General features: G+C 45.3%; 1 protein-coding gene across 1 annotated transcript in view; it reads left to right on the top strand.

The window, feature by feature from the left end:
• Nucleotides 1–10,000, top strand: part of LOC139749653 (uncharacterized) — a 913,398-nt gene that overhangs the window by 422 nt on the left and 902,976 nt on the right. Inside the window, exon 1 of the mRNA XM_071663824.1 lies at nt 1–31. This exon is cut by the window's left edge and continues 422 nt beyond it. Within this exon, the coding sequence (XP_071519925.1) occupies nt 1–31 (31 nt within the window). The remainder of the gene's footprint in view (nt 32–10,000) is intronic.

The following is a 10,000-nucleotide window of genomic DNA, read 5'->3' as shown; positions in this document are numbered from 1 at the left end:
TAAGGACGAGTTGAGAATTCCTTTGGTCAAGGTAAGTTTGTGTGTACGTCTGGTGATGTGGTCCTGTGAAGTGATGTATTAGACGAAAAAGATTTTGAGTGATCGGGGCCTGAACATGCAGGAGGGTGAAAGGCGGGCAAGGAATAGAGTGAATTGGATCGATTTGGTGTATGAAGTGATGTATTAGACAGTGGTGTATGAAGTGATGTATGAGACAGTGGTGTATGAAGTGATGTATTAGACAGTGGTGTATGAAGTGATGTATTAGACAGTGGTGTATGAAGTGATGTATTAGACAGTGGTGTATGAAGTGATGTATTAGACAGTGGTGTATGAAGTGATGTATTAGACAGTGGTGTATGAAGTGATGTATTAGACAGTGGTGTATGAAGTGATGTATTAGACAGTGGTGTATGAAGTGATGTATTAGACAGTGGTGTATGAAGTGATATATTAGACAGTGGTGTATGAAGTGATGTATTAGACAGTGGTGTATGAAGTGATGTATTAGACAGTGGTGTATGAAGTGATGTATTAGACTGAGTGTCTGTGTCTAGGGGTTTAAAGCCATTGATGAGGGTCTGTGTCTGGGGAGTTTAAAGCCATTGATGAGGGTCTGTTCCTGGGGGGTTTAAAGCCATTGATGAGGGTCTGTGTCTGGGGAGTTTAAAGCCATTGATGAGGGTCTGTGCCTGGGGGGTTTAAAGCCATTGATGAGGGTCTGTGTCTGGGGAGTTTAAAGCCATTGATGAGGGTCTGTGCCTGGGGAGTTTAAAGCCATTGATGAGGGTCTGGGTTGGGGGTTTAGAGCCATTGATGAGGTTCTGTGTAAAGCCATTGATGAGGTCCTGTGTAAAGCCATTGATGGTCTGTGGAAAGCCATTGATGAGGGTCTGTGTAAAGCCATTGACGAGGTTCTGTGTAAAGCCATTGACGAGGTTCTGTGTAAAGCCATTGACGAGGTTCTGTGCAAAGCCATTGACGAGGGTCTGTGTAAAGCCATTGATGAGGGTCTGTGCATGAGCCTTTGGAGGCATTGATGGCCTTTTGTGCCTCTTGTCTTTCTCAGATGAAGCTTAATTTTGGTAATGAAGAAGGTTAGGAAAACTCTTTCGAGACTTTCTCGTGGATGGTGTATTAAATTGCGATTAGCGTTAGCTAATTACCGATCAATCAAATTAAGTGTTTGTGTGAGCAGGGAAGTGTTATGTGAGCAGGTGAAAAAATTTTTTTTTTTTTCTATCTTTTCATGTTTTCCTGTGAGCAGTTGAAAATTTTTTTAGGGAGGTTTTTATCTTTTCATGTGAGCAGGTGAATTTTTAATTTTTTGGATTTTTATCTGTTGTATTTATATTAAAAGAATTTGGATTAAATTTGAATTATGTTTTGTTTTTTGTTTGTTATATATTTGATGTTTTGTGTTTTACGCCACACATATATCGTTAAAAGACTCTCTCATTTTATATATCAAATGTGTCCAAAAAATTTTTTTTTTTTCGAAATGTACGAGAGGGGCAGATGATCCATTTTTTTTTTTTTCTTTCTAATCATCCCATTTTCATATATTTTCTCTAAAGTTATTCAACCCCCCAAAGAAAAACTGCGAGAGAAAATGACATAGGAAGATCGCTAAAGACTTCATTTAAAATGTAAATTTGGGAATATATATTTTTTCGCCCCTCGCGTTTCTCTTCGTTCTTAATAGTTGCAGGTCTTAAATAATTCTTGAGTCGTCCGCGTCTCGTGTCTGCCACTATTCATAAAAGAAAAATGTGAATTGAGTTTTTTACTTGAACAGAAAACGATTTGGTGTCAGGTGTAGAATATGGAATATGGCCAAATATGGGGCGGGGTAGCGTCGGAAATGGATGAAGGCAAGCATGTGTTAATATGTACAATTGTATGTGTGTATATATATATATATATATATATATATATATATATATATATATATATATATATATATGTGTGTGTGTGTGTGTATATGTATGTGTTATGTATATGTATGTATATGTACGTATATGGGGGAGCTGTGGTTTCGGTGCATTACACATGACAGCTAGAGAATGAATGTGAGCGGACGTGGCCTTTCTTCCGTCTGTTCCTGGCGCTACTTCGCTGAAGCGGGAAACGGCGATCAGGAATGAAGAGAGATATATGTTGATTATGAATAACTTTGCTTTGTTAGCTGTGTTTTCATATTGCGTACCGTCTTTACTGAAAAGGTAAACTTGTACTTTATATACTGTTAGTGATACTGAGCGTATGGCTGAAAAGGCCAGGGTTCGAATCCTTCTCGCCGCCCTGGAAAATGGAAAGTGGGACGAAATTGAGCCCTAGGTGTCATCCGGGTGTAAGTCTGGTTACCTGAACCGTATGATGAGGGAATCGAAGGTGTGTTCGCACGTAAAAGCGTCTTCCTCACTCCCTTGTGTATCCTAGGATACCAAACTGGCGTGTTGGGACTGCCCCACATACAGCTGCTGGAGGAACTAGGAAAAAAAATATATATAGAGAGGTAGATGTATGTGTGTGTGTGTGTGTGTGTGTGTGTGTGTGTGTGTGTGTGTGTGTGTGTGTGTGATGTCCCCATATGTGTCAATTGGATGAAGGTGATTTGAATATATTTCCTTAATGGTGATATAATACGCTCGCTTGTTCATTTCCAAAGTGATCTTTGCTCAAATCCTATAGGTAATGGCTGTGGTCGTACAGTTACTTAATTACTTATATACTTGCCCGGCTCCTGGTAACGCGTACAAGTTACCTCTTGAGGTTAATGATGTATGTCATAAGTTATCTAAAGCCATTAAAGTTGGGTGGTGAAAAGGGAGGGGGAGGAGGCGTCCCATCTTTAGGGAAAAGGGGCTGCGTAGGATAATGAGGAAGATAGATAGATAGATAGAGAGATGGGTAGATAGATAGATACGAAGATACGATAGACGGTGTTTTGAGAGAGAGAGAGTGGAAGAGAGAGAGAGAGAGAGAGAGAGAGAGAGAGAGAGAGAGAGAGAGAGAGAGAGAGAGAGAGAGAGAGAGAGAGAGAGAGGCATAGATTAGGAGGTGGGAGGGGAAGGGGAAAGGGTTTCAAGTGGAAGGGAATTGAGTCTAGGCAATATGTTCCTTCCCTCAGACGGTCATTTCGAAAGCGTAGGGGGGTTGGGGGGGTGGCGGAGGAGGAGGAGCGTGCGCGCGCGCGGGCGTGGCAGACCAGACCAGGGCAGACCCACCCTCCCTACGTCTCATCTTCAACCCTATTTGACATGCTAATGGATCATCAAGCCATCTTGAGGTCGGCCCTGGGTGGGTGGGTGTGTGTGGGGGCGATGGGTGGCTGGAAGGGAAGAACATGATTGACGCTATTGTGAGGCCTAGTGTACAGGGCTCTCTGTGTGCAGGGTTGTGTATAGGGTGTCTAGTGTACAGGGTCTTGTGTATAGGGTCTAGTGTACAGGGTCTTGTGTATAGGGTCTAGTGTACAGGGCCTTGTGTATAGGGTCTAGTGTACAGGGCCTTGTGTATAGGGCCTAGTGTACAGGGCCTAGTGTACAGGGCCTAGTGTACAGGGCCTTGTGTATAGGGTCTAGTGTACAGGGCTGTGTATAGGGTCTAGTGCACAGGGCCTTGTGTACAAGGCTGTGTATAGGGCCTAGTGTACAGGGATATGTAAAAGGCCTTGTGCACAGGGCTATGTATAGGGCCTAGTGTACAGGGTTGTGTAAAGGGCCTCGTGTATAGGGCAGTGTACAAAGCGCAGTGTACAGTGCCCAGTGTACAGTGCATAGTGTACAAGGCAGTTTTGGGGTGTACATTGGTGAGCTGGTGTCGTGTGCACAGGTCATGGTTGTTAGCCGAGAGGTTGTTAGGTTGTTAAGGGAAGGACACACACACACACACACACACTCTCTCTCTCTCTCTCTCTCTCTCTCTCTCTCTCTCTCTCTCTCTCTCTCTCTCTCTCTCTCTCTCTCTCTCTCAACCCTCCTTGCCACCATATAGCCCTCTAGAATACAATATCTATAAAAGCTCCCACCCACTCTCTCTCTCTCTCTCTCTCTCTCTCTCTCTCTCTCTCTCTCTCTCTCTCTCTCTCTCTCTCTCTCTCTCTCTCTCTCTCTCACACACACACACAACCCTCCTTCCCACCATATAACCCTGTAAGATACTATATCTATAAAAGATCCCACACCCTCCCCCTCTCTCTCTCTCTCTCTCTCTCTCTGTCTCTCTCTCTCTCTCTCTCTCTCTCTCTCTCTCTCTCTCTCTCTCTCTCTCTCTCTCTCTCTCTCTCTCTCTCTCTGCAGAAAATTGTAAATGCTGCCCAACTCAAACCTTCCCCTGTTGCTTGTACATGTGTACCAGAGGGAGAGGGAGGGAGAGAGAGCTCTCCCCTGGATTTAAATTATGTATTCCACTCTTGCTGTGAGACGTGGCCAGTTTGTGTTCACGTCTCGCTGTGGGGGGGGGGGGGGGGGGGGGGGGTGGAGCTGGGATGGGGAGAGAGAGAGAGAGAGAGAGAGAGAGAGAGAGAGAGAGAGAGAGAACCCGGTATAGTGTGTTTGTATGTATGTTTTTTTTTGTGTGTGTGTTTGTATGTTTCTGTGTGTGTGTGTGTGTGTGTGTGTGTGTGTGTGTGTGTGTGTGTGTATGTATGTATTTGTGTGTGTGTGTGTTTGTGTGTGTGTGTGTGTGTGTGTGTGTGTGTGTGTGTGTATGTTTCTGTGTGTGTGTGTATGTGTGTGTGTGTGTGTGTATGTTTGTGTGTGTTTTTGGACATGTGACTGTCCAAAACATGCAACCACAATCACATGTTTACCAAATGGCGTCCTAGCTTCGTCTCTTCGTTGTATATCAACTGACTGTTATATTTCTCTCTTGTGTCTCCCCTGATGATGATGTGATTATAACACGAAAGTGCACTTGGGCAACTTTTCGTGTTTCATTTTCCCCGTGGACTCATAGAAATGTATATATATATATATATATATATATATATATATATATATATATATATATATATATATATATATATATATATATATATCCCTGGTGAAATCTTGTTTTTGTTATTAGTACCTTGTTGTTGTTTTTTGTTCTATTTTTGTTTTTGTCGTGTCTTTTATATTCTTGTTTCTACAAGTGTACGTGTTGATGAACTGATGACGGAGTCTTGTAAAACGAAGCGTTCCGTCCAATTGATGGTTGGGGAGAGGGGGTAGGTAAGGGGTTGGAAGGGGGTGGTAGAGGGGTTGTGTACAGCGTCTGTGAGAGTAGTGTTGGGAGAGTTAGTCTGTGGGAGAGCTGCTCTCCCTTCCAGAACCTTTAGAGCTGTCGGGGAAGAACTAGATCAGCTTTGCTTCGGCTTCAGCTAAGCTGAATGAATGCTTTTGTAGTTACACTGGTGAGAGGCGTCGGCTTCTCTGCTCTCACCCGGTGAGAGGCGTCGGGGTCTGTACTCTCACCTGGTGAGAGGCGTCGGCTTCTCTGCTCTCACCCGGTGAGAGGCGTCGGGGTCTGTACTCTCACCTGGTGAGAGGCGTCGGCTTCTCTGCTCTCACCCGGTGAGAGGCGTCGGGGTCTGTACTCTCACCTGGTGAGAGGCGTCGGCTTCTCTGCTCTCACACGGTAAGAGGCGTCGGGGGTCTGTACTCTTATCTGGTGAGAGGCGTCGGGGTCTGTACTCTCACCTGGTGAGAGGCGTCGGGGTTTTTACTCTCACCTGGTGAGAGGCGTCGGGGGTCTATACTCTCACTCTGTGAGAGGCGTCGGGGTCTGTACTCTCACCTGGTGAGAGGCGTCGGGGTCTGTACTCTCACCTGGTGAGAGGCGTCGGGAGTCTATGCTCTCACTCTGTGAGAGGCGTCGGGGGTCTATACTCTCACTCTGTGAGAGGCGTCGGGGTCTGTACTCTCATCTGGTGAGAGGCGTCGGGGTCTGTACTCTCACCCTGTGAGAGGCGTCTGGAGTCTATGCTCTCACTCTGTGAGAGGCGTCGGCTTCTATACACTCACCCTGTGTGAGTCGATGGTGTAGACAGATATGGCAGTATAGTGATATATAGCAGAAGATAAAATTGGTGAAAAAGATATATATTAATATATAAATTACATACTTTTGTACCACAACCCAAAAATGTTTACTCTAGTTCACACACACACACACACACACACACACACACACACACACACACACACACACACACACACACATGTGTACACAAGGCTTGGAAAAGAAAATACATGGGAGGTGCGTGGAATTTCTCCGAAAACCTGGGTTTCTCAATAGGATTAAATATGGGGTTTTGTGGTGGGTAACTTTAAACTTTGCCGGAGCTATTTTCAAACCAGGATGCAAATGGACGCTGTGCCGATATAGATTTGTGCTATACGGGGAGTGAGGTTTTTTTCTCTCTACACTCGTGGGGGTTCCCACCTCACAAAATCACTTTGTGCTATACGGGGAGGGAGGTTAATGCATTCGCTAGCCCGCCCGGCCTACCCCCTCACCATCTCTTCATCACTCATTACCATCGTACGTCTGTATTTTACACTTCTGCACGTTGTCTGCAATTACCATTTATCCCTCATTCATTTCATTCCAATCATCTGCCCATTTCATTCCAATCATCCGCCCATTTCATTCCAATCATCCGCCCATTTCATTCCAATCATCCTCCCATTTCATTCCAATCATCCGCCCATTTCATTCCAATCATCCTCCCATTTCATTCCAATCATCCTCCCATTTCATTCCAATCATCCTCCCATTTCATTTTAATCATCCGCCCATTTCATTCCAATCATCCGCCCATTTCATTCCAATCATCCTCCCATTTCATTCCAATCATCCTCTCATTTCATTCCAATCATCCTCCCATTTCATTCCAATCATCCGCCCATTTCATTCCAATCATCCTCCCATTTCATTCCAATCATCCGCCCATTTCATTCCAATCATCCGCCCATTTCATTCCAATCATCCGCCATTCTTGTACTATGCAAGTACACCTTTACATCACTATTAACGAATGTATTATTTGATTTTACGTTATGTATCCTGACCTTGCTCTATACCTACATTTTTTTCGAAGAACTGTTCACTCTAATACCTCACCCCTTACTCTTCTCTCTTCCATGGTGGGCAAAATCCAATGCCTCTAACCTTTCCCTGTAACTCAGATATCTTGATTCTGGCACCATCTTTGTTGCCCTCCTCTGGACCTTCTCTATGAGCTCTTTGTGACCAAAGCTGACAAACGAGTTAAGCTTTTAAGCTTATCTAGGATATGAACAGCTTATTGGCTACTTCCTTATCCATATATTTGAGAGCCATTTATATTTATATATATTTTTCAAAGAGACAGTTTTCTTCTTTACTATATTCCTGATGTAATCTTCAGTTATCTTGGCATCATCTGCAAACATGTCCACTTTATAATCCGACCCTTGTGTGTGTGTGTGTGTGTGTGTGTGTGTGTGTGTATGTGTATGTGTGTGTGTGTATGTGTATGTGTGTGTGTGTGTATGTATGTGTGTATGTGTGTGTGTGTGTGTGTCTGTCTGTCTTTGTGTGTGTGTGTGTGTGTATGTGTTTGTGTGTGTATGTGTGAGTGTGTGAGTGTATGTGTGTGTGTGTGAGTGTATGTGTGTGTGTGTGTGTGTGTGTGTGTGTGTGTGTGTGTGTTTCGGGGGAACTCATTCCATGCGCTACCATAATCATGCTGCCATGTCGTAAACATATCTGGCAAGACCTTATATATATCTAAATTTTTTGTGTGTGTGTGCTCTGAGGTTTATGGCTTTTGTGAAAATTCTTTAGAAAATGTTTCCGCGGCTTCCCCCCCGTAAAATTATAGACTGAATATATAAATTTTTCCGTATACTTAAGCTTCCATCCAATTGCGTATCACGCCCATTGCGTATTCGTACTTACGCAGACGGGATCCCGGCTGTGGAAGACTTGCGCTTTCGGGTATTTCCCTTGGTAGGTAAGATGGTGATGGGCCGTATGGAAGAAGTTAGATTGCGGGTTGAAAGTGTTTTGAGAATATTCGCAACTTCTACAGTTTCTCGTTCAGTCTGCCTATGCATGCAGCGTTCCCAGCGACCACGTAAAAGGGTCCGGGTTCGAATCCTTGCTATTGGAGGGCATATCATGTGTTTTAGATCTATGTATATATGTGTGTGTGTGTGTGTGTGTGTGTGTGTGTGTGTGTGAGAGAGAGAGAGAGAGAGAGAGAGAGAGAGGGGGGGGGATGTTGTGAAGACGTCCTTCATCCTTCACTGATTTCAGGATCCTTCGGGATAATGTTTCTAGAACTCGGTCACCCTGCTCCTCCTCCTCCCTTCCTCCCTCCCCACCCACCTCCCTCGTTTTCTTCTTCCTCCTCCTCCTCCTCCTCCCCCACACCCCTTCCTCCCTCCCACTTCCTCCTCCTCCTCTTTCCGCTCCTTCTCCTCCTCCTCCTCCTCTTTCCGCTCTTCCTCCTCCTCCTCCTCCTCTTTCCGCTCCTTCTCCTCCTCCTCCTTTTTCCGCTCCTTCTCCTCTTCCCCCTTCTGCTCCTCCTCCTCTTTCCGCTCCTCCTCCTCCTCCTCCTCCTCTTCCTCCTCCTCCTCCTCCTCTTCCTCCTCTTCCTCCTCCTCCTCCTCCTGAGGGTGGGTTAGGTTAACCTATGGTTCATCTCTGAGGGCGTGTCAGGCGCATTCCACGGAGATCGTGTGCAGACGTGAGGCGCCCCACACTGGCCATGGATCTGGTTACCTGCCTCTCTCTCTCTCTCTCTCTCTCTCTCTCTCTCTCTCTCTCTCTCTCTCTCTCTCTCTCTCTCTCTCTCTCTCCACGACAAACCCCAGAGGAAAGGAAGGAAGGAAGAAAGGAAGGAAGGAGGGAAAGAAAGAAATTACTGGGAAAGAAGTTAACCTCACCCTCCCCCCCTTTTTGTACATATTTTTTCAGGCTCTGCAGTGATATCTCGACCCCTTGATTTCTTTCATTTCTGGGAATTTCATGTATTTTCCTAGATTTAAAAATCCAGCGCTTCCCACGTCTTGTGGTGGACTCTCTCTCTCTCTCTCTCTCTCTCTCTCTCTCTCTCTCTCTCTCTCTCTCTCTCTCTCTCTCTCTCTCTCTCTCTCTCGTTATCAGTGTGTGTGTGTGTGTGATTAATGGGTAGTTCAGCCATTCGTGTTGTTTCTGGCTGGTGGGTCATTCGTCTCATAATCCCCCGGATCTGGCGGGTTAACTTGGAGGGGACCCCCATCGCGTCTGTGGTTGGTGGTTAGGTAATTAGGCTCTAGGCTCATTAACTGCTAGAGGGTCATGAAGGTTATTAGCGTCAAGTTACAGCCCCCTAACTACAAAAAATATCTAGTAACACCCATCATTTGTAGTTAATGGTAATTCTCAAGAAGTTAATAACACCTTCATGTATGAGGGGCGCCTTTTTGACGTATAGGAATATATATATATATATATATATATATATATATATATATATATATATATATATATATATATGACCATACCTGGTGTTACCGGACTCCGCCTGCATAGGTGGCTACGTGAATTACATGGTTGATATCTTGTGTTTTCGCTGTCCGTGTGTTTGTGTGTGTGTGTGTGTGTGTGTAGAGGTGGGGAAAGGAGAGAGAGAGAGAGAGAGAGAGAGAGAGAGAGAGAGAGAGAGAGAGAGAGAGAGAGAGTATATATAAATCATTCAGAGACGCGGCCGGAAGTTCGGCAGCCTGGCTCCGTGCGTCCACGCTCCACTTCATCACAGTGGCTCGGTTCGAATCCCAGGCATTCAGAGTGCATCTCCCTGTATGCTGATGACACGAGCGGCGGCTGGGGGGGGCTCTCTCTCTCTCTCTCTCTCTCTCTCTCTCTCTCTCTCTCTCTCTCTCTCTCTCTCTCTCTCTCCCATTAGGAGGCGAGGCGGTTGGGAGAAACGCACAAGTCAAGCGGTGGCCACAACGCGTCACCCACCTGCCTGCCACCATGG

This window comes from Panulirus ornatus, chromosome 7 (genome assembly GCF_036320965.1).
Source record: "Panulirus ornatus isolate Po-2019 chromosome 7, ASM3632096v1, whole genome shotgun sequence".
NCBI classification, from domain to species: Eukaryota; Metazoa; Arthropoda; class Malacostraca; order Decapoda; family Palinuridae; genus Panulirus; species Panulirus ornatus.
The sequence above is the reverse complement of the archived record's forward strand: the minus strand, read 5'-3'. Positions and strand labels throughout refer to the sequence as shown.